This window comes from Cuculus canorus, chromosome 15, assembly GCF_017976375.1.
Source record: "Cuculus canorus isolate bCucCan1 chromosome 15, bCucCan1.pri, whole genome shotgun sequence".
NCBI classification, from domain to species: domain Eukaryota; kingdom Metazoa; phylum Chordata; class Aves; order Cuculiformes; family Cuculidae; genus Cuculus; species Cuculus canorus.
This window is the reverse complement of record NC_071415.1, coordinates 550,213-576,234: the sequence shown is the minus strand read 5'-3', so window position 1 is coordinate 576,234 and position 26,022 is coordinate 550,213. Positions and strand designations below refer to the sequence as shown.

At 57.9% G+C, this 26,022-nt stretch overlaps 3 protein-coding genes across 4 annotated transcripts in view; 2 read left to right on the top strand and 1 right to left on the bottom strand.

Annotated features, from left to right (window-relative positions):
- Window positions 1–255: 255 nt before the first annotated feature.
- ARHGDIG (Rho GDP dissociation inhibitor gamma) lies at window positions 256–5,066 on the top strand. 2 transcript variants are annotated; one of them, XM_054080659.1, is made up of 6 exons: window positions 267–489; window positions 2,504–2,686; window positions 3,598–3,681; window positions 3,754–3,830; window positions 4,392–4,455; window positions 4,540–5,066. In XM_054080659.1, exons 1-6 carry the CDS (start codon window positions 417–419, stop codon window positions 4,737–4,739), a joined length of 681 nt encoding a protein of 226 aa, XP_053936634.1. In that variant the 5' UTR covers window positions 267–416; the 3' UTR covers window positions 4,740–5,066. The 2 variants fall into 2 exon arrangements, with proteins under 2 accessions (XP_053936635.1, XP_053936634.1); XM_054080660.1 differs by having other exon boundaries at window positions 256–489; window positions 3,598–3,830.
- A 249-nt stretch (window positions 5,067–5,315) lies between these two features.
- On the top strand, window positions 5,316–9,449 carry PDIA2 (protein disulfide isomerase family A member 2). The gene is made up of 11 exons (XM_054080733.1): window positions 5,316–5,544; window positions 6,617–6,823; window positions 7,069–7,202; window positions 7,276–7,413; window positions 7,481–7,597; window positions 7,671–7,796; window positions 7,877–8,071; window positions 8,414–8,534; window positions 8,684–8,865; window positions 9,093–9,179; window positions 9,335–9,449. Exons 1-11 carry the CDS (start codon window positions 5,316–5,318, stop codon window positions 9,413–9,415), a joined length of 1,617 nt encoding a protein of 538 aa, XP_053936708.1. The 3' UTR covers window positions 9,416–9,449.
- Window positions 9,450–12,538: 3,089 nt separating this feature from the next.
- AXIN1 (axin 1) overlaps window positions 12,539–26,022 on the bottom strand; it is a 79,110-nt gene continuing 65,626 nt past the window's right edge. The window contains exons 6-10 of the mRNA XM_054080799.1: window positions 22,735–23,288; window positions 20,197–20,373; window positions 19,193–19,438; window positions 13,825–13,992; window positions 12,539–12,991 (exon numbers count right to left, since the gene is read on the bottom strand). Coding sequence (XP_053936774.1) covers window positions 12,865–12,991; window positions 13,825–13,992; window positions 19,193–19,438; window positions 20,197–20,373; window positions 22,735–23,288 — 1,272 coding nt within the window. The 3' untranslated portion in view covers window positions 12,539–12,864. The remainder of the gene's footprint in view (window positions 12,992–13,824; window positions 13,993–19,192; window positions 19,439–20,196; window positions 20,374–22,734; window positions 23,289–26,022) is intronic.

The following is a 26,022-nucleotide window of genomic DNA, read 5'->3' as shown; positions in this document are numbered from 1 at the left end:
AGGGAGCGGGGCTGAGGGCAAGGAGCTCAGGATGCTCAGGGAGCTCAGGATGCTCAGGGAGCTCAGGGAGCGGGTCTGCGGGCAGGCAGCCGAGGGAGCGGGGCTGCGGGGCTGCGGGGCTGCGGGGCTGCGGGCAGGGAACTCAGGATGCTCAGGGAGCTCAGGATGCCCAGGGAGCGGGGCTGCGGGGCTGCGGGGCTGCGGGCAGGCAGCTGAGGGAGCGGGGCGGGCGCTGCGCGGGTGGATGAGCTCACTGCAGTCTCGCCGCCCAGGAGCGGAGGGGCTGGAGCCGCCGAGGGGCGGGGGCGGGCGGGCAGCGGAGCCGCCGCGTCTGCGGGAGCAGCCGCCGCCCCGCCGGGCCGCGCAGCGGGGAGCGCAGCGGAGCAGCAGCCGCCGGCACCGGCACAGCCCCGGCCATGCTCGGCCTGGATGTGTGCGAGGCCGGCGGGCAGCTCATCGAGCTGCTCTGGCTGGCGCTCTGCTACCGAGGTGAGCGGCGCCGGGGGTGGCGGCGGGGGGCAGCGCTGCCCCGGCTCCCCAGCACGGGAGCATCACCCGGGCCCTGGGGGAGCGGAGCATCCCTGGGGTTGGGGACCACCCAAAGGACCTCCCCCCGGCTCCCCAGCACGGGAGCATCTCGGTGGGCAGTGGGCATCTGCAGGGTGAGCTTCACTCGGGCCCTGGGCGAGCAGAGCATCCCTGGGGGTGGGGAACCACTCAACTGACCTCCTCCCGGCTCGCCAGCACGGGAGCATCACCCCGAGCCCTGGGGGAGTGGAGCATCCCTCGGTATGGGGACCACCCAGCTGTCACCCCTCGACCCCCCGGAAGGCAGAGAGTGCATGCAGGGTGAGCATCACCTTGAGCCCTGGGGGAGCAGTACATCCCTGGGGTTGGGGACCACTCAGCTGACCACCCCCAGGCTCCCCAGAAGGGGAGCATCACCCCGAGTAGCATCATCCCAAGCAGCGGGTGCTTACAGGGTGAGCATCACGCGGGTCCCTGGAGGACAGGAGCATCCCTGGGCTTGGGAATCACACAGCTGACTGCCCCCCGGCTCCCCAGCAGGGGAGCATCTATGTGGGCAGTGGATGTCTGCAGGGGGAGTATCACCTGGGCCCTGGGGGGAGTGGAGCATCTCTGGGGTTGGGGAACCACCCAGCTGACCTCCCAGAAGGGGAGCATCACCCTGAGCCTGGGGGAGTGAAGCATCCCTAGGGGTGGAGACCACTCAGCTGACCACCCGCCCCAGCTCCCCAGAATGGGAGCATCACTCTGACAGCATCAGGCCAAGCAGCGGGTGCATGCAGGGTGAGCATCACCCTGGTCTCTGAGGGACTGGAGCATTCCTGGGGGTGGGGAACCACCCAACTGACCTCCTCATAGCTTCCCAGAAGGGGAGCATTGTCCCGAGCCCTGGGGGAGCAGAGCATCCCTGGGGTTGGGGAACCAGCCAGCTGAGCTCCCCTCAGCTCCCCAGAACAGAAGCACCACCCCCAGCAGCATCAGCCCAGGCAGCGGGTGCATGCGGGGTGAACATCACCCCGGGCCCTGGGGGAGCAGAGCATCCCTGGGGGTGGGGGACCACCCAGCGGCCTCCCTGCCACCTGGCAGCCCGGCGCATGCCACCCTGTTCTGCACCCATGCAGGGCTGGGGGATCCCCTGGGTGGCTCCATCCCGGGGCTGGGAGCCACCGTGGCTGGGTGTGACACACGCTGCTGTGACAGCTGAGGCACGGGGGACTTTACTGGGGGACCTGCAGCACAGCAAGGCCACTGCTCTGCGCCCCTGTCACTGCCACAGCTGGCCCTGTGGCTCGGGGGATGAGCACCATGCTCCCTGCCTCAGGCTGTGTCTCCAGCACGTCCCCAGGGATGGGGTCTTCAGGACCTTTGGGGAACTCAGTGCTTGCAGACAGAAAGGTGATGGGCATGGGGGGACAGTGCAGCGGGCAGGGAAGAGTCAGGGGCAGTAGGGACATTGCCACCCCACGTGCCACTGCCTGGCACCCGCTGGAGGCATCACTTGCCCTGGAGCTGGTTTATAAATTGCACCCACTGGCAGTTTGGGTTTGGGGTGGGAGATGGGGCTGCTGAGCATGGTTGGAGGGCGCTGCAGGGTGGTGACAAGGATCCCTCTGGGTGACAGGGCGCAAAAGGTTCCTGCAATCCACGGGGGGCTGCAAGCATCCCCCCTTCCCCCCGAACTGTGCACACCACGTAAGCACCAGCTCGTCTTGCTTCATGACCGTGCGGAAATGCAGCCGGCGGCACTGCCTCGGGTCTCAGCTGTGCCACGGGGCCCTGGGGACACCGAGGCTGGCAGTCAGTGTCCCTGCAGCCCTGAACAGGGTGACAACTCGGCTGCCCCACGGGGGATTGCCCTCATCCACCCGTGGCGTGTCCCAGCTCTGCCACCCGTGCCCACCAGTGCCTGTGTGTCACGGGGTGTCCCCCGGGGCGTCCCCAGGGTGGCAGGACTGCCACTGCTTGTCCCCTGCAGACATCATGGCTGAAAAGGAGGGGGTGACGCTGTCGCTGGAGGAGGAGGAGGATGTCGACGTGGCCCTGGCGTACAAGACGCCGGAGAAGAAGAGCCTGCGGGAGATCCAGGACCTGGACCCAGGGGACGAGAGCCTGCGGAAGTACAAGCAGGCGCTGCTGGGTGCCATTCCCGCCGCCGTGGGTAAGGCTGGGGGCTGCCTGCTGGGCACCCAGCACCGGCGCTGCGGTCTCGGTGGGTGCCGGGAGCTCAGGCATCCCCAGCAGGGAGGGCTGACATCGCCCATGGGTGCTGCCTGTGCCCCCCACCGGCGCGAAGACCCCGGCATCCCCCTGCCAATCCCATAACGGCTGCCTGGGGACCCCGGTTGCCTTGGATACGGGATCACAGCTGCAGTTTCCATAGGAACGGTTACAAGGGACCGGGAAATTCATTGGGATGATGGAGACAGAGTGAGCAGCCACAGGGGCCCCGGAGCGGCACGGTTGTCGGTGCCCAGACGGTGCCACTGCTCCTCGTGACACCCGCAGCAGCCACTGCAGCCCGGTGCCACCCCAGCCCGGTGCCACCCCAGCCCGGTGCTGCCCTTGGTGTCTGCGGCGCTTGGGCCACGCTGGGCTGCTCCATGGCTCCATCACCCTGGTGATGGGTGCACGAGAGCTGGGGTGGGGTGGGTGCAAGCTGTAAGGTGGGTGCAAACCATCAGGGTGTGAGGTGTGCACGATGACATGTGTGTGGTGGGGTGCAAGATGATGGGGCGCAGCTTGGGCTCTTGAGGTGCACTGAGGCCAGCACCCACCTTAAGAGAATGCCTTTGCCTGCCTCTTCCTTCTCACCCCTTCCAATCCTGGGAGCATCACAGCCTGGGAGATCGCTGTGGCTGGGCCATTTTTTTGATGGTCTAACCCCAAAGGCGTTGACGCCAAGGTTTGAGCTGGCCTGAGATGTCTCCTGCTCCCTGCCTGGGCTGCCTGGCAGCTGCTGGCTCCTAACACCCCTGCCGTGGGCACCTGCCCCTTCGTGCTGCTCCAGAGGGCACGGGCAGCCCCCGCGGTGTGGGTGGGTAAGGTCTGTGCCCTGCCCCTTGTCCCTAGATGCCAACGTGCCCAACGTGCAGGTGACAAGGCTCACCCTGATGTGCGAGCAGGCGCCGGGGCCCATCACCATGGACTTGACTGGTGAGTGGTGGGGGCATCGATGGGAGGGGAAGGAGGAAAGGTGCCAGGCTCACCGGCCACCTCCTTGCGCAGGAGACCTGGAGGTGCTGCGGGGACGGGCTTTCGTGCTGAAGGAGGGCGTGGACTACAGGGTGAAGGTGTCTTTCAAGGTGAGGCGGGTGCATGGTGCCCTGTGCCCACCGGCTGGGTTGGGCACAGCCTTGCTTCCTGCACACTCCGGGAGTCCCAGCCCCATGGGGTCCCTGCGCCCCACGGATCCTTTTCCAATGGGTCCCCGCTCCATGGATTCCCTCTTACCATCCATGGGTTCCCTGCTGCCCTAGGGTCTCTGCCACCCAGGGCCCCTCCTGCTCTGGGGTCTCTGTCCCCCACCCCTTGCCCTGAGGGTCCCTGCCCTCCTGGATCCCTGTGACTTTGGGAATCCTCGCTGCCCCCAACATCACTGGCGCCCCAGAGTCCCTGCTGCCCTGGGGTCCTTACTCCTCTTGGGGCTCCCCACGCCCACCCTGGATCCCTGCCCCTCCCAGGGGTTCCAGCCACACGACTCCCTGCCTTTCCCAAGGGTCCTTGGAGATCCGTGCCCTCCCCAGGGGGGTCCCTGCCACCCAATCCTGCCCAAGAAGACGGATCCCTCGGGATGTGAGAGATGGGGCTTCAGAGATGGGCTCCCCAGGGGCAGCACCCATGGCACCCGTGCCCTCTGTCTGCAGGTGAACAGGGAGATCGTCTGTGGGCTGCGGTGCCTGCACCTCACCTACCGCCGCGGCCGGCCCGGTGAGAGAGCTTGAGGGTGGTGGCGGGGGGTCCTGTGCTGACCCGTCCCTGCTCATCCATCCCCGCTCTCCCCTTCTCGCCCAGTGGATCGTGATGTCTTCATGGTGGGCAGCTACGCCCCGCGGGCCGAGGAGTACGAGGTGGTGACCCCCGCCGAGGAGGTTCCGCAGGGATGGCTGGCACGGGGCTCCTACCGCGTCCGCTCCCTCGTCACCGACGATGACAAGATGGAGCATCTCTCCTGGGAGTGGGGCCTCTGCATAAAGAAGGCCTGGGAGGACTGACCCCCCAACCCCTGCACCCCGATTCCCTCCCGCCAGCTCGGGGACGCGGTGCCTGCCATCCCATGGGACACCTCACCGGCACCGCCGCTCGCTCCGGTGGTGTGAAGGGTGTTGGGGGGTGGGGGTCCCTTAGCGAGCGGGTGCCCACGGTCGTGGTCTTTGCAACCAAAGTTATTTTTAATTCCTGTATTTTTTTTTTAAATACCGACGCTCCCCTGGTCCTCGCACGTCCCCGTCTCCGGGACCGGGGCTGGGACCCTGCCGCGGTGGCACCATGCTGCCCACCCGCTTGCAGGCTGTGCTCTTCCATCGCCATTAAACCCTACAGACTGGTCTCTTACTGGTGTGTCCGTGCCCCTATCGCTTCGACTCATCCCTGCTGTCCCCGTCCCCATCCTGCTGGCACCATCGCTGCGGGGACGGACGGCTGGAAAACGGCCACCTGGTCCCGCTGCCTTATCGGTGGCGTGAGCAGCCAGTAGCGGAGGGCCACGAGCCCCAGGGGCCTGGCACCACCCGCCCCGGAACCCTTATCTGGGCCCTCTCCCACCGCGCAACGGCTTTGGCGTTGGCACCATGCGGGGCTGCGGGGGGCCGTGGGTTTGGCTGCTGGTGCTGTCGCTGGCCTGGCTGGAGCCGGCGGTGGGGGGCGAGGGGGAGGATGGGGAAGAGGTGGCGGAGGAGGGGGAGGATGAAGGTGAAGTGCTCTCAGATGAGCTGGAGGAGGAGGATGGTGTCCTGGTGCTCCATGAGTACAACTTTGGCCGTGCCCTGAGCGAGCACCGGCTGCTGCTGGTGGAGTTCTGTAAGTGCCCCACTGCGGGCGGGGATGGGAGCGGGATGGGGGTACGGGATGGGGGTACGGGATGGGAGTACGAGATGGGGGTACGGGATGGGGGGTACAGGGTGGGGGTACAGGGTGGGGGTGCAGGATGGGAGTACGGGATCGGGGTACAGGATGGGGGGTACAGGATAGGGGTACGGGATGGGGGGAGCAGGGTGGGGGTACGGGATGGGGGGTACAGGGTAGGGGTATGGGATGGGGGTACAGGGTGGGGGGAGCAGGATGGGGGTACGGGATGGGGGTACAGGGTGGGAGGTACAGGATGGGGGTACAGGGTGGGGGTGCAGGATGGGGGTACAGGATGGGAGGTGCAGGATGGGGGTACAGGATGGGAGGTGCAGGATGGGGGTGCAGGATGGGGGGTACAGGATGGGGGTGCAGGATGGGGGTATGGGATGGGGGTGCAGGATGGGGGTGCAGGATGGGGGTACGGGATGGGGGTATGGGATGGGGGGTGCGGGTTGGGGAGTACAGGATGGGGGTACGGGATGGGGGTACAGAATGGGGGTATGGGATGGCGGGTGCGGGATGGGGGGTACAGGAAGGGGGGTACAAGGTGGGGGTATGGGATGGGGGTACAGGATGGGGGGTACAGGGTGGGGGGTACAGGGTGGGGGTACGGGATGGGGGGAGCAGGATGGGGGTACAGGATGGGGGTACAGGATGGGGGGTAAAGGATGGGGGTGCAGGATGGGGGTGCAGGCAGGGACAAGGCTGTTGGTCAGAGGGACAGGGTCACAGCATGGCATGTGACAGGGGTATGGGATGGAATAAGGATATGGGGCAGGGACAAGGCTGTGGGTCAGAGGGACAGGGTCACGGTCTGGCGTGTGATGGGGCAGGGACACAGGCAGAAAGAGGTTTTGGGCAGGGATGTGTGGTGGGGGGGTGGCACAGGGGCAGCGGCATGAGCTGGGGACCAATTGGCTCACGCAGCCGTTACATGCCCTGGCCACCCACTGAGCCCACCCTGCGGACACCTGGAAGCCATCCTGGGGCTGTCCGTGCTGCCAACGCTGTCCCCTGCCCACAGACGCGCCGTGGTGTCACCACTGCCAGCGTCTGGCCCCCGCCTTCGCCCAGGCTGCCACCGCGCTGAGGAACGAGTCCAGCCCGGCGTGGCTGGGCAAAGTGGATGCCACGGCGCGGACAGCCCTGGCCAACGAATTCGGCATCACCTCCTACCCCACGCTCAAGCTCTTCCGTGATGGCAACCGCACCCACCCCATCGCCTACACGGGTAGGGCTGCGGCACCACGCCACGGCCGCCGCACCCATGGCTGAGGGTGCTGGAGCTCAAAGAAGGGTGGCAGAGGCTGCTGGGGAGAGGGTGGTGAGGTCCCAATGGGGACTGGTGGGCAGGCGATGGTCCGTGGGGTGATGGTAGGCGGGTGGCCGGGGGCTGATGGCACTGGGGGGGAGGAAGGGTGGCAGCTCGGTGAGGGACGCTGGGGGTGATGGCACCGGTCCCACCCCGCGTGGCAGGACGCCTGGACACGGAGGGGATTGTGCGCTGGCTGCGGCGTCGGGCCGGCCCCAGTGCCACGCTGCTGCAGGACACCGACACCGCCGACGCCTTTGTCAGCTCCCAGGACTTGGTGGTCATCGGCTTCTTCAAGGTGGGCTTGAGCGGGCAGAGGCTTGACTGGGGCCACGGCCATGACCGCGGGTCCTCACGGGGTGGCTGTGCAGGACCTGGGAGGTGAAGCAGCCCAGGTGTTCTACGAGGTGGCCAGCGAGGTGGTGGATGTGCCGTTCGGTGTGGCTGAGGCAGCCGAGCTCTTCCAGGCGTATGGGCTATCGGCCGACACCGTTGTCCTCTTCAAGAAGGTGAGGGGGTGGCAGAGGGGTGGTGGGGCCACCCCGGCCCAGCTCTCACCAGCCCCTGCCCCAGCAGTTCGATGAGGGACGGACAGATTTCCCCGTGGACCCGGCGCAGGGGCTCGATGCGGCTGAGCTCACCCGGCTGCTCCGCATCCACAGCCTGGAGCTGGTGATTGAGTTCACCAACGAGGTACAGCCCATCCCTGGCCTCGTCCCTGCCAGGGCTGTGGGCCCCCTGCCCTCACCCTCCTCTTCCTCCTCAGACCTTTGACCAGATCTTTGGTGCCAAGATCCCCCACCACATGCTGCTCTTCCTCAACAAGTCATCATCGGCACAGCTGGCACTGCAGGACGGCTTCCGCACAGCTGCTGATCCCTTCCGGGGCAAGGTGAGGAGGTTCCATGGTGGGGACATGGGGTGGTGGCCACAGGGCACCCCAGACTCAGTGCCACTCGTGCCCTGACACAGGTGCTCTTTGTGGTGGTGGATGTGGTTGGTTTCGGTGCTGCCGTCCTGTCCTTCTTCGGCATGACCCCCGCTGATGCCCCCACACTGCGCCTGGTCAAGATGGAGAACAACCGCAAGTACCAGATGGACCAGGATGACTTCTCGGACACGGCCATACGAACCTTTGTTCAGGCAGTGCTGGATGGCAAGGTGAAGGTAAGGGATGCGGCACCGTGCCAGCTTGCACCAGGGATGCTTCCCTGTGAGTGGTGGGCTGTTAACTCTGAAGCTTAATGATGGCAGTTGTGTGAGTAACACCAGCCACCCACTCCCTGGTGCTTGTGCTGCCAGGCCTGAGGATTCAGGGAGCGGTTGTTATGGGGAAGGAGGCAGGAGACTATCAATGCAGAGACACAGAGCTGGGATGGTGGCACAGGGGAAGAGTTGGTCCAAAAGGTGGCACAGGAGCACCTCTGGCTGCACACTGGAGCCACACTGTGCCCCATGGGGTGCTGCCACCGCTCACCCAGGGCTGTGGCGTCCTGGCTGTCCCCACAGCCTCGCCTGCTGAGTGCGGAGCCCCCTGAGGACTGGGACACGCGGCCTGTTAAAGTCCTGGTGGGAAAGACCTTCGAGCAGGTGGCATTCGACGAGACCAAGAATGTCTTTGTCAAGTTCTGTAAGTGCTGGCGCTGCCCGGGGGTCTCGCTGAGCTCTGCCATGGGGCTCAGCCCCCAGCCCCATCACCGACCCCTCGCTCTGGGGAACACCGCACCCTGAGCCCGGCGGAGCCCCAGCTCATCCCCCGGCACTGCGCCCATCCCGCAGACGCGCCGTGGTGCACCCACTGCCGGGCGATGGCAGCCGCCTGGGAGGAGCTGGGCGAGCGCTATAAGGACCACGAGGACATCATCATCGCTGAGTTGGATGCCACAGCCAACGAGATAGAGAACATCACCATCCGCGGCTTCCCCACCTTGCACTACTTCCCCGCGGGGCCGGGCAGAAAGGTAGGTGGGGGCACTCGTGGGGCCACCCTGGTTCTGCCAGCACCCAGGGGATGGGCTCACCTCTCATCTCCCTTCCATCTCAGCCCATCAAGGCCAGGTTGGATGGGGCTTGGAGCCCCTGATCCAGTGGGAGGTGTCCCTGCCCATGGCAGGGGGTGGAGCTGGATGGGCTTTAAGGTCCCTTCTAACCCAAACTGTTCTACAATTCTATGATCTTGTGGCTCCAGATGGTTGAGTACAAGAGCCCCCGAGATGTGGAGACCTTCTCCAAATTCCTGGAAAACGGGGGGACGCTGCCCGAGGAGCCACCTGTGGTGAGTGAAGATTCCCCCAGGCAACGACCAGGGACCCACACCCACCCCGGGGCGGCCTCCAGCCTCTGCTGGGCAGGTGGATGGATCCTGAGAGGTGGGAATGGGGACAGGCAGGAGGGTTGTGTCACTCCATGCCTCACTGCTGTCTTCTCCAGGTGCCCGACACCCCTGAGAACAGCACGGGCAAGGAGGAGCCAAGCTCGCCTGGGATGGTGGAATCCCGGGATGAGCTGTGAGCCCCTTCCTGATCAGGTGTGGGCTATAAACCACCTGGAAATGATGTGGGCTCTGGTCTGTGTCTGCGGCTCCACAGCACCGCGGGGTGCACACTGGGGGGAGCACCATGTGTCCTGGGGCTGCAGGGTTCCCAGGGATGTGGTGCTGCAAGGGATCATAGAACCATAGAATCACAAGGTTGGAAAGGACCCACTGGATCATCGAGTCCAACCATTCCTAATGCTCCCTAAACCATGTCCCTCAGCACCTCATCCACCCGTCCCTTAAACACCTCCAGGGAAGGTGACTCAACCACCTCCCTGGGCAGCCTCTGCCAGTGCCCAGTGACCCTTTCCATGAAACATGTTTTCCTGATGTCCAGTCTGACCGCCCCTGGCACAGCTTGAGGCCATTCCCTCTTGTCCTGTCCTCAGTCACTGGGGAGAAGAGCCCAGCTCCCTCCTCTCCACAACCTCCTTCCAGGTAGTTGTAGAGAGTAATGAGGTCTCCCCTCAGCCTCCTTGAGGCTAAACAGCCCCAGCTCTCTCAGCCGCTCCTGTAAGACTTGTTCTCCAGCCCCTCACCAGCTTCATTGCTCTTCTCTGGACACACTCCAGAGCCTCAACATCCTTCTTGGAGCGAGGGGCTGAGAACTGAGCACGGGATTCGGGATGCGGTCTCACCAGTGCTGAGTCCAGGGGCAGAATCCCCTCCCTGGCCCTGCTGGTGACCCCATTTCTGATCCAAGCCAAGATGCCATTGGCCTTCTTGGCCACCTGGGCCACTGCTGCCTCATGTTCAGCCACTGTCAACCAACACCCCCAGGTCCTTCTCCTCTGTGCAGCTCTCCAGCCATTCTTCCCCCAGTCTGTAGCACTGCATAGGGTTGTTGTGCCCCAAGTGCAGGACCCGGCATTTGGCCTCGTTAAACCTCATCTCATTGGCCTCAGCCCATCGATCCAGCCTGTTAAGACCCCTTTGCAGAGCCTCCTTACCCTCCATCAGATCCAGGATTCCAAGGATCCTCTGCCTCTCCACGGGTCTGAGCCAGCACAGCTCCGTGTGGCACTCACCCTGGTAGCCCTGTGATGACACGGGGTGGCCAAGGCCGCAGAGGACACAGCTCTGGTGCTCTCTGTGCTGGGCTGCTGGGGTGCAGGTGATGGGGGACCAGCTGGCATCTCTTCTTCACGGCTCCACAACCACATCCCAGCCTCAGGAGGTGCTGTCACAGCCAAGGAGCACCCAGCCCAGGCTCCCCGTGCTCCTCTTCAGCCTGGCTCAGCCTCTGGGACCACCCAGCATCCCCTTTGAATCCCAGCGCCGTTCCCTCTCCCCCGAACCTGCTGCTCCCAGGCCCCGGGTGATTCCTCCAGGGGCAACATTGGTCCCCTGGGGCTGGGATGTGCCCAGCCACCCCACCCAGAGCTGCCCCAGCCCCACCATGTGCCCTTCGCCATCCTCCGGCCACTGCGGGCCCCAGCACCTGCTCCGCAGGGAAGGACAAAACCAGCAGGTGATGGGACGTGGGGTTTTATTTCATTTGATCCAAGTACGTTTGTAAAGATCATTGTACAAACCAGCACATGAGTGCAGAGGAGACGCCGCCGGGGCTGCGTGGCCACTGCACGTATTTACGGGGGTCCCTCTGAGAAAAAAAAGGGGAGATGGGAATCCTGGGTGTGTTAACAACCTCACCAGATGCACCACCAGCAGAACTTAAAAAAACAGGGAGAGAAAATGCTCATAACACTGTTCCTGGGCTGAAAATGGTTATGGATTTTGCTGGACTTCATGTAGAGGAAAGTCACAGAACTGGGTTTTAAAGGCACTCGGTGACATGTACAGCGGGCTGACTCACACCCCAGTGTGGTGTCCCCAGCAGCTCCATCACCGTGGGCAGGAAGTCACATCCCAGTGTGGTGTCTCCAGCAGCTCCATCACCGTGGGCAGGAAGTCACATCCCAGTGTGGTGTCCCCAGCAGCTCCATCACCGTGGGCAGGAGCAGCACCGGGGAGGGAGAGCAGTGCTGTGGAAGTTCTCCAGCTTTGGGGCCACCCTGGTTTCTGCAGGGGGGTGAGGGCCGGTCCCCAAAGGAGCTGGTGCAGAGTTACAGCTGTGCTAGTAGGGTACGGTCCAGGCCAGGGGACGGGCAGGGTGCTGAGAGCACCAGTGCAGCTCCTAGGTTTCTTGTGGCCAAGAAAGCCCAGGAGGTTCCCGGGGTGCTGGCTGCCCTGCTGGGTGACCTGGCCCTACACAAGCCCACCAAACTGGCATCAATAACCACCGTGCTCTCGGCAGCAGCCTGGTGTCCTCACACTGCCTCCCTGAGACACAGGGGCCAACGAAAGATGCAGGACTCAACTTTTGTCCTCAAGATTTAGTCACAGAATCATAGAAACATAAAATAGTTTGGGTTGGAAGGGATCATCCAGTTCCAACCCCCCTGCCATGAGCAGGGACATCCCACTGGATCAGGCTGTCCAGGGCTCTGTCCAACCTGGCCTTGAACCCACAACTTCCCTGGGCAACCTGGGCCAGGGCCTCCCCACTCTCATGTTGAAGAAATTCTTCCTTAGTCCTCTCCTCCACTAACTTTCTCCAATGAATCCCTGACCAAAGCTCAGCACCAGAGGCCTGGGCACGTCTGCACCAGGTACATGGGAGCCGCAGCACCCTCCTGGGAGGTGAACCCTTCTGATGGAGCGCATGGGCCATGCTATGCCAGCACCCAGTCTTGGCTCTGAGCTGGTCCTCACCCTGCGGGAAGTGCCCAGTGCTGAGAGCCAGCACCAACCCTTCCATCCATTGGGGATTTACTCGGTCGCAAGATAGCTCAGGAGGGAAAAAAAAAAATCCTACCATGTCCAGCAGCTGAGATGGACTCGATCCAAATGGCTCAACACCCTTTGGAGGTGGGGTGTGACCACAGCCCCCCTGGAGCAGGGCCACCCCTTCCACGCCAGCGTAGTGAGAGCGGCTCTGCCCCGGTGCCACTCCAAAGCCATCCACACCAGGGGGCCGGTGCAGGGTGCTGAGACAGCGCGGAGCAGACGGAGTCTGACGGACGGCTGTACACTTTGGGCAAGTTCAGCAGTACCTGCGTGTTTCACATTTACATAAGAGCACAGTGACATTGGAAATAGTTTCCTTTTATTACAATATATCAAAAATATGCAGCTTTAGTAAACAAGGTCATATTACACTTTCTAATGCACTGTACAATGCTACATTACACTTATATTAGGTATGGAGAGGGAGCTCAAGTTCCCACTGGCAGGTTCATGGGGTGAAACGGCGTCCACCAGCAACCTGGAGCTTGCCAGGTCCGTGCCGGAGCAGGCTGCCGCCCTCTGCCCTGGGCTTGCCAGGTGCCCGCAGTAGCACTGCCAGCATCTGCCCCAGGCCTTCTCCTCCAGTCCCAGAGTCTTTCACAGTCCTGTCCTCATGCCTCAGCTGCCCTGGAGCCTAGTCGATCTTCTCCACCTTCCCGATGATCTTCTCTTCGAAGATGGGCAGGATGGTGTCATCCTCCCGCACCTCCTCGAAAACTACACCACAGTCAAACTCGTCACTCACTTTCTTGAAGTAATACCTGAAAAAACAGAAATATGGGGGCAGAGAGGTAAAAAAAGGCACTGAGTGGTCATGGGGGCACCATGGTCCCCAGACTTGAGTAGAGCCCTTCCACGGCCCTGAGCTCCTGGTGCACAGGGAGAAGCTCTCCCAGACCTGGAGGCAACTGGGGCCTCACTCCTGTCCCTGTCCTCACCCAGTGGGCAAAGAAAGGGTGGTCAGGATCCATGCCATCTTGTTCAGGAGATCCAGCCCTGAATCCAAGCCCATTCACAGCTCTCCCAAAAGCAGTGACTGAGGCACCTGTGTCCATGGAGCACTTCTAAGCAGGCTTTCCCATGGCAGTTCCTACTTGGAAGGAGGAACTTGGAGAGCTACACGCCCCATGGCTGGTTGCTCTGGGACTCTGCCAGGACCCAGTCTCCCTGTCCTCACTGGAGGAATCTTTGGAAGGAGCTGAAACAGCTCTGGAAGTCAGAGAGTTCCCCACAGCATCACTGAGTGCCAGCTGATGGTGCTCCTCAGCAGCCCAGGACACCACAGGGCCCTGCCGGGCAGCTCAGTAGTTTCTGTTGAAGGTGCAAACTGGGATGCAGGACCTTTCTGCTACAAAACCTAATCTCCCTCTTCCCTGTAACCTGCCTCTTCAAAAGGCGCCTTGGCCATGCTGCCACATCCCCAGCACAGCATGCCCTGCGGGAGCCCTCCTGAAAGGCTCCAGAAGCTCCCCTGACCTACCTCCACCATGCTCCTTCACCTTGGGAGCAACACTACTGCGTCCTGGCAGCAGCATCTGCCAGGGGTTGCTGACAGTCTGGTGGCACCATACCGCATGTGGGGAGCAGCCCTTACCTGTAGTTCCCTTTCTTGGTCAGCAGCTCCTTGAACTGTCCCAGCGTCACCACGCGCCCTTTGACGAGGGTGCGGTAAGGGATCGGCTCTCCGCAGAAGTAGTAAGCGACCACGATGTTCTCGCATGGCTGGGACGTGCCGCTGCCTGGTCTCTTCTGGGGCTTCAACCTGCCATGCAAAAATACAAGCAACCTGCTGAGTATCAGCCCATGGTGCTCAGCATCAGCACTGGTGCTGGGTGCCCGTCTGGGTGCCCATCTGGGTATAGGGCTGCCCAGGTAAGAGGTGTGGGCCAAGTCCCACCACAGGTGACGGTCAGGTCCCACCAGAGGCAACAGAGATGGGTTGGAGGAAAAGTAATGTGATTCCTTGAGCATCCTTTGCTCCAACAATCAGCTCCAGCTCTCCTGGCGTGCAGCTGCACACCAAGGCTGCTGAAGGAGTGAACAGCACTTGGAAAGGCTGGATGGGGCCAGACCACAGCTACAAGAAGAATGCAGGTTCTATCTCAGCCCCTTCATCCTGAAGAAACCCTTCCCCAGGCTTTCAGAGGGCATGGCCATCCCCCAGCACCACCAGCTCAGGGAGTCGTGGGTGAGCTCTGAGCAAGGCAGAGCATCCCAGGCCACCGGCAGTTGATCCAGCTCCCCGTGAGCACCGAGCACGCCGGGCTGGAAGTCTGGGATTGATAACAGAAAGATCGCTTAGACTACTCGGGATTATTGCCACCGCAGCCAAAATAGCTCAACACAGCTTTCTGCTGACCTACATCTTCAGGGCTGCGCAGACAGGACTGCTTCTGCTCCTGCGGCTCCCCTGAGCACATCTCCCAGCGCAGGTGGAGGTCAAAGGGGATGGAGCTCCATCCACACAGGGTGGCAAGGCAGCTGCCATCCCTAAAACCTTGGTAACTTTAACTCTCCTGTGGTTCCCTGACTCTCAGGATGTTGGTCTGGGCTCTGCGTCCAGCCCACACATTGGGTTCTGCTACACGGTGCCATCACTGGACCAAAAGCGTCAGCTCAGTCCTAACTCCATTTGCAGAGGCAGACAAAAGCAGCAATAAAAAAAATCAGGGTATTTTGCCCTTCTGTGGAGCCTTTCATCTGCAGTACTGTAAATGCCATGCAAACATTGGGGCAGCCTACACAAACTGGGAGCTTGGCAGGTGTGGGCTAAGCCAGAGGCAGCTTTCCCTTTCAAAGTCACGTAAAACAAATTTGGCAGTTCTAAAAAAGTACTTAAAAAGCATGCTGGATAAAAAAGATGATTTTGTACTTACATGACTGGAAAGTTGCTATAAAAAAACAGAATTTGCCAAGCATATGAGGTAATTGGAGTTTTGGAAATGACTCTGACCCTAACCTTTAAACATTGGCTCGCAGGCAGAGCACCTTTTTAATGGCACGCCCACATAAACCTCAGCACTGCAAACTGAGACCAGACACAAGCTTTTCACCTCTTTCTAAAGGCAGGAGAGGTCTAAAGTTCAACCGAACAACTTTCCTGGTGCCTGCTCTGCCTGGGAAACCTTTGGAGAAGATGCAGCATCCTGAGAGGCAAGGGTCCACTCCCGGTGCCAGGAGAGCTCTCAGGGCCTCTCCCATCCCCATATCAAAGCACAGGATGCCCTTTAGCTAGAAAAACATTAAGGAATTGAGTCATCCTTGGAAAAAAAATGAGGCATTTAAAGGAAAGAAAAATGGGTCATAAATTCAGGCAAATTCTGTGAACCCTGCAAGCCAGAAGTTAATTGGAGGGGTTTGGAAAACCTCAAGGTCCCTAAGCTTCTCTTCATTCTGCTAGAAACAAGTTGTGACTCAGAGAGAGCTGTTGTGGGCCTGAGGACGTGGGGACACAGCTACAGACCCTGTGCAGGCTGCGAAGCTGGTTCCACCCAGGCTACCATTCTCCTTCACCTGGAGAGACAGAGAGGACCCCCCTCCAACAGCACAGCAAGAAGGGGGCACTGCCGGTGGCTGACAGCCGCCTTCCTCCTCCAGCCACGTATTCAGCCCTGAAAGGCTGACTCTGAACGTGCTCAGCTCCAGTGCTCACCTCTCTCCAGAGCACAGATGGGCCTGAAAATGGTGCCTGAAATGATGCCCGAAAGTAGCAGCTTTGCACTGCTTCACAGTGCTGGAGTCGAGAACAGTCTCCATGGCTTTGGATCCCCTGCTTTTGCCACCAATCAAAGCAAGGGTGGATGGCTGCGATGCCCCCAAGCTCCTGGGGCCAAACGAGGCTGTGCGGTGGGACTGGTTGGCTGGAAGCAGGATACACACATATCCCAAATTGCAGCCACGGATCTCTAGCAGGCTGAAGCAGAGCTATCAATAAGGAATCATTGAAAATGTAATTTTCCAAGAGCTCCTCTCAGGCGAATGAGACAACTGTTTCCACTTTCGTCATCATCAAGAGGTCTCCTGAGACCATGGCTCACCCACAGTGGCCACTAGACCGCCTCCGAGCTCTGCCTCATTAAAGCTCCCACCTGCTTCCACCCCCTGGGGGGTAGCCTGGCCCAGAAACACAGCCAGGTCCCACCATCCTGCCTCTTCTGGGCCGTCTCCCTTGGCTGCTTTTGTCACAAGCACAAAATGCAATCCAGTAGGAAACTGCAGTGCTCATCTGACTTATTGCAGCCCTGATTTCTTAGCCATGTAACCCAGCGGTGCCACTACAGGGAAACTTAAGTCTGGGTTACAGCACCAATCCAAGCTCGCTATGATGCAGAGGTGAGGTCTCCAGCTCACTCCAACTTGGCTCTAGGGCTGGAGAGCCTTGGAAAGCCTGCAATGCACCCAGCAGAGGTTACCCCTGGGAGGTGTCCCAGCTCTACTCTTCTTCCAGGCTTGACCCAACCCAATTAATTCCAAACCGAGCTCATGCTAACGTTCCTGCTGCTTGCAAAAACCTGTCCTCGGAAGAGCTGGTAGTAGTAATTACTTCATCCAGCTGCAAACATAAGTGAACTGCGACACTGAGCTACAGAAAATGGTCAAAACCTGGCTGTACCTGCAAGAAACCTGATGGTCACCGGGACACAAGCACTGGGCACACTGGGCATGCGGGTTATGCAGTGCCAGACACTTGATCCTGCAGTGCCTGCTAGCAGCAGCCATCTCCTATTTATGATTCCCAGTACAACTACCTCAGACACCTCCTTTGTTTCCAGCAGGGCAGTGCTGGGATGGGAGTGGGGCTGCTGCGTCGGAGCAGCGGGCAGTTCCCTGGGGAAGGCTGGTGAGGGCTGTGCCCGAGGAGAGCGGCTGGGGAGCCAGGTAACAGTGCCGGCAAGGTCAGCCTGGCTGTACAACACTGGCACGGCGCACTCTCCTCCTGTGCCTCAAGGACAAATCCGGGCACACCTCCACCTTGCCTGCCCTGGGGCTTCCACAAAGCTGCTGACAAACCTGGACACTGGTTCCAATTTCCCAAAGCTCTTTGAAGCTCCCAATTGAAATAAAAGGTGTTTTCACATGAGCTCCCTCTCTGTTTCTCCTTGGCCGGCTTTGGGCCTCCAAGAAAAGCTGTGGGGTCTCTTTTTGGGCAGGCTCCCGTGCTAACCACGAGAGGAGCTCTTGAAAAAGCTGCTAGCTCAGGCATGCTTCCGCTGAAGAACCCAATCCTGCCAAAATGATTTCAATATCCAGAAATCTCTGGCTCCCTGGTGACTGTTGCATCCATTCTTGTGTGCTGCTGGACACAGGCACATGTTCCTCTCAGCAAACACAGCTGCCTGGTTTTCCTCGCATGGGGCAGGTCAGGAGGATCCCCCTGCATCACCAGGAGGAGACCCGGACCTCATGGGAAGGCAGCATATGCAGAGAAGCCCAGCACTGGGACTGCTCAGCCTGTTCTCCCACTGGTCTGCATGGTGTATGCCACAATGCCATGGGGTATCTACAAAAACTATGCTTACAATACATGCATAATTATTATTAGAGTATTAATTACATATGCATAGAGCCCAGGTCGATGTTTACAAAGTGTGCATCTGCATCCTTCCAGTGCTTAAAGGGGCTGCAGGAAAGCTGGGGAGGGGGTCTTGATCAGAGAGTGCAGGGATGGGATGAGTGGAAATGATTTTAAGCTGAAAGAGGGGAGATTGAGATGAGATCTGAGGAAGAAATATTTTCCTGTGAGGGTGGGGAGACACTGGCAGAGGTTGCCCAGAGCAGTGGTGGCTGCCCCATCCCTGGAAGTGTTCCAGGCCAGGTTGGATGGGGCTTGGAGCCCCTGCTCCAGTGGGAGGTGTCCCTGCCCATGGCAGGAGGTGGGACTGGATGGGCTTTAAGGTCCCTTCCAACCCAAATCAGTCCATGATGTGGGCATTTTTGGGGAAGGTGCATAAATTTAGTATAACTATAAATGTCTCTACTAATAAACACTATCCAATTACACCATCTGCAAGGTAGATCAAATAAACTCGGCTTAACCTGACTCGGGAGAGCCCTGTAATTACCCAGTTTTCCATCAGTGCTCTGACGTAAATACGCAGAATTCTGCTACATGGTCACTGCAAGTAAAAATAATTGGAACTTGGCAATTAAAAGAGCTTCTTATTTAAAATTACATTCCCGTTTCTAAGAGTCAGACTGCAAAGATTCGAGTTTTCAGAAGGCGGCTATAAAGCTATGAAAGGTTTTTAATGGACAAAGTGCTTTTAGCTGTTAACAGTAATTATCTAGCACTTCCAAACCACTTCTCATCCGAGAGCTACATGTGCCTTGCAAATCATCTTCCCTAAAAGATAACACAGGAGCAGGAGAATGAGCTCTGTCACAGGCATTGAGCTGAGTCACAAAAAGATGCAGTGACTTGGAGAGGGCCGTGCAGCGAAGGAGCGCTGCTGCGGCAGGACTACAGGGCAGCGCTCCCATCCAGCACCACGAGCAGCCTTTGCTGCATGTCTGCGGGAGATGTAGATAAAGAGCAAACACATATTCTTCTTCTGCACTTAATTCTGCTGCATCCTGCTGAACTTTGGTACTGCACCAACCTCTGAAATCACCGTGTGGGTGTGAACAACCCGAGAGTCAGCGAGTACTGGGGCAGAGAGCTCTCTCGTACCATGCCCCTTCTAGATATGCTCCCCCCACCCAGTTCCTCAGCAGTCCCTTCCTCACCACAAGCCCTTCCTCATCACAAACCACCAGCACAAGCCCTCAAGGTGGGTTTTGACATTTGCACCACTATGTCAGAGGGACTGGGGCAGATTTCTCCGACCTCTGGATGTGCCTCCACCCAGTTGGTGCTGGGAGCTGGAGACCACAGCAGAGGGCAGTGGACACCTCCCTCGCCTGCTCACCTTCTGAGCAGTCCCCGCTTCCCTCCCACGCACAATCAAACCCTATTGCTGTACCTTTGTTTAAAAGGGAGTTTTCCAGCCCTTTTTTCCTCCTCCTCCAACCTCCTGCGAGCTTCTTCCAGCTGGGTGAGAGGGTTGGGGGCTGGATTGGGCGGCATGGTAGGATCTTGGATGAAGGGGTGAGAAGGCTGGACGACATTCCGGAGCTGGGCACTGACCCATGGATGCACTGCAACAGGTCGCTCAATGGAGAGAGGTCGGACCATATCATGGGACAGCTGCTTCTTAGCACCTGAAGAGCTAGACACAACACAAAGGTTTTACATGGACTGATGAGATGCTTTGCATGGGCACAGAGTCCCTCCTAGATGGACCTCCTGCATCTGCAGCGGGACACGGGCACTACTAGGAAGCTCCTTACAGCTTCTGAGGGAGAGAGAGGGGAGCACCATGCACCTTTAGAGAATATTTCAGGACAGCAAGTGCAGAGACACCACGGTGAGCAACTCAACCCTGACACAAAGCCCACTCTGTTTAAGGGCTTTCATCAAGCCCACACTACGTAAAAATAAACCCGGCAAAAAGCAGTAGCACCATTTGTGACACTCTCCCAGAAGCTGCCTTTCCATGTGCTGCCAGCGTTCCCAGGTTGGGAGCTTCTCCATGAGCCTGTTCATGAGACAGGCTGAGAGGTTCAGGTGCAGCAGGTCCTACATTTGCATCAGTACTTTGCGGGAGCACCAGGCATTTATAGAAAGCAAATGCTTAAAGGAAAAACGCTGCCTACTGTGTGCTAAGTTATCCACCTCGGAATCACAGCGGCAATTTGTGAGACTCCCCTGGGGCTGCAACCTCCTCCCTATAGCCACAAGTCATCCTTCAGAAAAAACAGCCCTTACAGTCCCTGAGCAATCTTTAGTCTCCAAAGAGTCTAAACCCTTGCGCCTAGTGGATTCTTGTCTTCCCAAGGTCTCCAGGAACAAGGCAGGCTGCTGGACAGCCTCATGCAGGGGATGTAAAACAACAGTGTGAAGGCCCCTCTCTTTGCCAGCCCTTACCCATGGGTTGTTTTCTTATGCCTGCTGATCTCCTTCTCTCCTTCTATGATCCACTGAAGGATCTTCTGGTTTCTCTCCACGTCTTCAGGAGATCCTGGCATCTCATAGTTGGCACCATCACTTTTCCCTGAATCGGTCTTCTTGACGTTTCTTTTTGAGAGCAGACTTGCTTTCCCACTGCAAGAACAAAGCTTGAGATGTTAGCGCCTTGCCCAAGGCGAACCACTGCAGAGGAGGGACATGGACATCTCCAGACATATTCAGCCCTTTGGGACCCGTCGCTGTCTGCAGCGCAGACGTGGCCCTAGTCGCCTTTCACCGCTCCTGGTTCTACCACAGCTCAAACCAATCATGCCCTAGTTGAGGTGAAGAGCAACACTGGCCAGATCTAGGCACAGCAGGCTTCTCCATCCATCCACTTGTGGGGAAAGGGAGCTCCTGCTCTGGCTAAAAGAGCCATGGCAACATGACAAGATCTCCTGCCACACAAATGGTCTTGTTAAACCACTGGTTCTTTGCTCCAACTTTGCTCAGGTTCATCCTGGTGCTCCAATCCATTGGTGCATCTCCACACGAGAGCACTGCTCGACACCTGAGCCTTTCCATCACCACCCAGGTTCACCGATATCCCAAATTTCTGATTTGTCATGCTGAGCATGTGTTTCTCACCCTGATCTGAACCAAGGTTTCACATCATGATTGAAGACCACATCCTTCCATAGGTTCTTGTGCCCTGCGAAGTGCTGTCACCTCAAACGCTGCATCCAGACAGATGCCAGGCAGTTGCTGACACTCTGGCTGCAGCAAAAACACCTACAGAAACCCCATCACTCCTTGCCCACATCCATGCCCATGTGCCCAGCTGGGCAGCCCGTGTTACCAGGCCATGCAGAATCTGCCCGTGTTGGCCTGTCACGGCCAAGCTGTGATTTCATGGGACCCTCACTCTCCTAAGCACCCACACGCTCTGCTCCACAGGACCTCCCTACATCTGCTTCTGTGTGCTCACTAACACACATACAAACCCCAACCTTAACACCAGAGAGGAGTGGTGAAAAATAGGGAAAATAACCTTAACACCACATGCCTGCAGACAGCTTTGCTCAGTTTCTTGAGAAAACGCCTGAAGAAGGGTTGCTGAAGATCTACAAAGGCAAACTGACAACTTCTCTGCTTCCCCGCCACGAGGACTAGCTGGTATCAAATGAAATGCTCCAGCAGCTGGTTCAGTGCAAACAAAAACTCCCTTTTGCTGCAGGTTGTATTGTCCTGCAGCCAGAGCTGCTGAGGGTAAGGGGACAGCAGCCCAGTGAGGCTCAACAAGGAGCCAAGCTGCCAACTGCTGGCTGCCAACAAAATTGTTTGGATGCAAACTCTTTTCTTATGAAGTTCCTAACCTGGGGACTGTCAGGAACTGGGAGTTTTTGCCAAAGGAAGGACAGCTCTGAATGCACCCTCTTATAACCCCCTTGAATATATGCTGTAGTCAGTGCTAGCAACAAGTGCTATGAACAGATAGGGCTCTGGGTTGACACAGTATGGCCATGTTGATGCTCTGTTGAAGCAACAACCCTTTCCCTATAGGAACGGGGTAGACTTAAGAGCTTCTGTCTCCCTGGAGAGCTGCTGCCTTTGCATTTCACCTCCCTCCAGCCACCCCGAAAAGCTGGTCCTGCCTGCTCCAGTCCCATCTGCCTGCCTTCACTAAACATCCCACCCCTGGTACGCTGCAAAGCATTGCCCCAAATGCACAGCCTCGGGGAGCCGGCCGAGCTCAGGGTGTGCACAGCTCTACCCGGTGGCTGTTCCATCACCACCTCTTAGCCAGGGCAGCCCTGAGCTCCTCTCTCACCTCTGCAGCCAGTCAGTAACAAGACTAGCAAAGCCCACAGTGAAGAGGGAGCTTCACCCTCTCTCCTCAGCATGGACGGGATGGAGGAGTTCAAATGGCCAAGAGAAGATGGACAAAAGCCCATTAAGGCAGTGGTGCCTCTCTCCTAGGTAGAGGGTCCCCTGTCACTAAGAATATCCCCTTAGGACAGGATGCCACGGCAGCAGTGCAGTGTGCACTGCTTTTTTAGGAAGAGAAAGGAGCCCTTCTGATGAATGGGTTAGGCCTTGCAATAAGGAGGACTTTTTGTCCTCTTGTGAACAAAGGAGATCGGTTTCTGTTACCCAAACCTTGGGACACAGCCCCACACTCAGCAACTCCCAACGCATGGATAAGCAGACCAGCATCTGCCATTTCCAAGCACCTCTGCTGCTTTAAGGAGCAGAACAACTACCTCAGAACTAAGGCCACTAACAGTCCCAGTTAGAGGGTGTGGTTCAGCGCCAGCCACAGAGGTGAAAAGGAGTTGACAGGGTTTATCAGGGGACTTATCCATTTTGGAAGGGGAAGAACAGGAGGCCCTCAAATCCTGACCCAGCACAGGCTTTCACAAGAAAACGTCTCAGCCACCCCGTTTCACTGGCACGCTACAGCCTGTATAGGAAAGAGCTTCCTAGAGAAGCCACATCTCTGCTGCCTTGACTCACCTGTAGCCTAAAGAGTCCATGGGGACGGGTGCCATGCCCAAGTTTTCAGTGTAGTTCCGTGACTTTGTTGCATAGTTATGTGAATCTACATTCCAAGCAAAGCTGTTCTGCACTCGCTGTGTGGCCTCAGCCTCGATCTGCTCTTTTGGTTTCATCACGCTGTGGTGATGGATATGGTGGTAGATGTGTTTATGGTGGTATAAGTTAGCTGCATCCAGTTTCATTCCTGATTTTGTTGCGTGCTTGCCATGCCCTGGAGGAACTGTTCCTAGTGTCCCTGACAGCTTTCCTAAGTGGCCGCTTTCTGGGGACCGTGGCTTAGGAGAGTGGCGGCCAGGTCCTGGAGATTGGCAGCCTGGTGTTTTCATCACACGCTGTACGTGTTCATCGAGGATGCTTTCTGGGTTTTCTTCGTGGGCATCTCTCATCTGCATCCCAGCGCAGCCCATCTCAGAGTAACGAGGAGCAAAGTGGTGAAAGGCTTGGGCGGAAGGCATCTTGTGGCTAATGACAGAGGGACCAGAAGAGATATCTGCATCCTCACCTTCTTCTTCCTGCAAGAAACAAGAGAACAATCAGAGAACAATAGCAGGGCGACAGAAGGGGTCCCTTATCCCACCTTCAGCTCGCAGCAGGACTGCTGTCAACCCTTGAAGAGGTCAGGCCTGGCTTTGCCAGCCATATCTTGAAAACCTTCAAGATGCAGAACCCCCACCCTCCTGGAGACCTCTCCCAGACTGCGCCGCCCTCCAGCAGAAAATTCCTAATGCTCCACCAGCCTGTGCAGAGTTGCTGTCACTGAGCAGAGCTGCTCAGGTCTCTGTACCATCTTTTTGAGCCACCTTCCACAAGGGTCTGCACACGTTACCGAGGCAGAGACCGAGGCAACCTCTGAGAGGCAGCCCACACACCACAACCAGGTCTTACAGATGCAGCTTTCTGATAAGTGTAACAACTCAATTGGGTGTACGAGCTGGCAGAACCTTACTAAAAAGCTCCCTACATCCCTTGATGGTGGTTCTCTAACAACCAGCAACGGAAAGACAACGTACCCCACTGTACCTGCCACTTTCTACGAGCCTTCCGTAAAGCAGTGCTTCAAAGCCCATCAGATAAAGCCTAAAGCTACAGGACATGCAGGAAAATAGTTTGTGAGTCAGGTGAGACCAGGGGGCTTTCTCAGCCAAACAACTATTTCACAAGGCAAAGCCAGCAGCGGGTTTGTAACAGGAGGGAGCAGCTGAAGGTCGGCAACAGCATGAATGGTTTTGAAAATCAAACACTGATTTCTCCCAGGCCTGCTAAGGCTGGAATGAAACACTTCACGCAGATAAAGAAACGGGTTGGAACTAACTGCTTGTTCTTGTAGTTCACAACGGTCTAGGACACGCTGTTAGCAACTCTGAAGTCCTTGCCAGGAAGAATAAAACTCCTCCATGCTGACAGCCACAGTTTTGATGCTGACAAACTGTTTTACGCTCCAACATAAACTCAGATATTTATGAAGTTTCTTTATTGGAAGTCAGGATTCCTATTTTTTTTAATTACATAAGCAGGATTCCAGTGAGTCCTTTAATCCTGCTCTCTTTTCCTCCTCTGGCACAATAAAGAAAGCAGTCGCTGCACAGGGTATCTCTCCCCTGCCAGATAAAGGCATCTGCTAGACAACACTGTCTCCCATCAGCTTTGCCTGTCAGATATCATCATCTGTCACTTGCTAACCAGCTTCAAAGTCTCAGCTGCCAACCACAGAGCAAGAAAGCAAATAACAGGCTTCCTCCCAGTGTCACACCTGGGGGTTCAAACCTGACACAGGGACAATGCCAGGCTTTGAAAGTGCCAAAGGCATGGGCGCTGTGAGCCTGGGGGTGGGACACGATGCCCACGTCTGGAGGGGACACACCGCTTTCGAACAAACCGCTTTGAAGAACTTCAGAGGCATCTTTCATCTAAAGCCACAGCGCTGCAGCCTGCCAGCCACCGTCCCTGGGCACCCAGCTCAGCGACAAGAACAGATGAAGCATGTGCTGACTAAATCCCTAACAGCAGGGTAAGCATTTCTTCGCAGTTTATAACCCAATGATGTGCTCAGCACTTGTGAGGCTTTTAGGACTCGTACCTACTTTTTGGAAAACTCTTAGGTTTAAACATCAAAAGATGTAAGACCCGACCCTGTGCAGACCCCTGATGAATGCTAGTGTGGGCCTTCTGCTCAGAGCCTGGAGCTCCAGCAGTACTGTCATGCTGGAGCAGGGTGGCACTTGCGTGATAACCAGGGTGGTCCAGCCAAATGGGTGGATTTGGGAAATCCTCTGGCTGCCTGGAACTCCATTTTGCCAATAACCAGGACCTGGGACTTTGCTCCGAGACTGAGATGAGGGTGGGCTAAGGGAAGGAGAGAGATGCATTGGTGCATTCTCACTTTGCCTCGGCTCAGCTCATCTGTGTCACTGAGCAGATCTGGACACCAAGCAGGTCCTCCAGCAGGAGCAATGCTGCCGGGGTTAGTGGTGTGCAGGCAAGCCCTGGGGCAGCTGGCTTCCCTCTAGCATTAATCTAATCCTCACAAGGAGTAGGAAAGCCCCAACAGTGAGAAAATAGCAGTTAACAAAGGAATTGGGGTGCCTGTCCCAAGCTGCCACCTTTCCTTGAGCAGGGCAGAGGCCAAAGGCTTGAGTCAAGGCTGCAGACACCAATTCTTCTAAATCTCTTCACTGTGCTTAGTTTGCAGAGGAAAAAACAATGTAGGGCATGAGGTTAGGGCAGCCCAAACTTGGACTGTAAGTCAAGACTGTAAGTCAAGCGCAGCAGCAGCCTTCCCTCCCACCCTAACCTGGCCCAAGCAGAAGAAAGGGAAGACAAGACAATGAGACAACTGAGGAAGCACAGGCAAGAACTACTGTGTTTTACACCAAAGAAACCTGCGGGTCTGGGGAGCAGCCTCATGCACCGGCTCAGCTTTCCTGGACACAGGGATGGCATGGGCTTTGGAGCTGTGTTCCGGCATCCGGGGTGCACAGCCTCTAGCCCTGGGTGCCATAACCACTAGATGGTGCTTTGTTGACATAAGATTGTCAGAAACCTCTTCCATCTGCTCCCAAAGGCAGCGGCAGTTTGAGAGATGCAGGCTTCAACTTTGCTTACTGGCTGCTGAGCTATTTTTGCTCACCAGCAAGGTGCTCTTCCCTTTGAATTAGGAGGCTGAGATCTGCACTGAGGAGCCACGGGCAAGCGATACCTTACTGCAAACATTCTCCTCTGCCTCTTCCCAGTCCCACCCATCAGGCT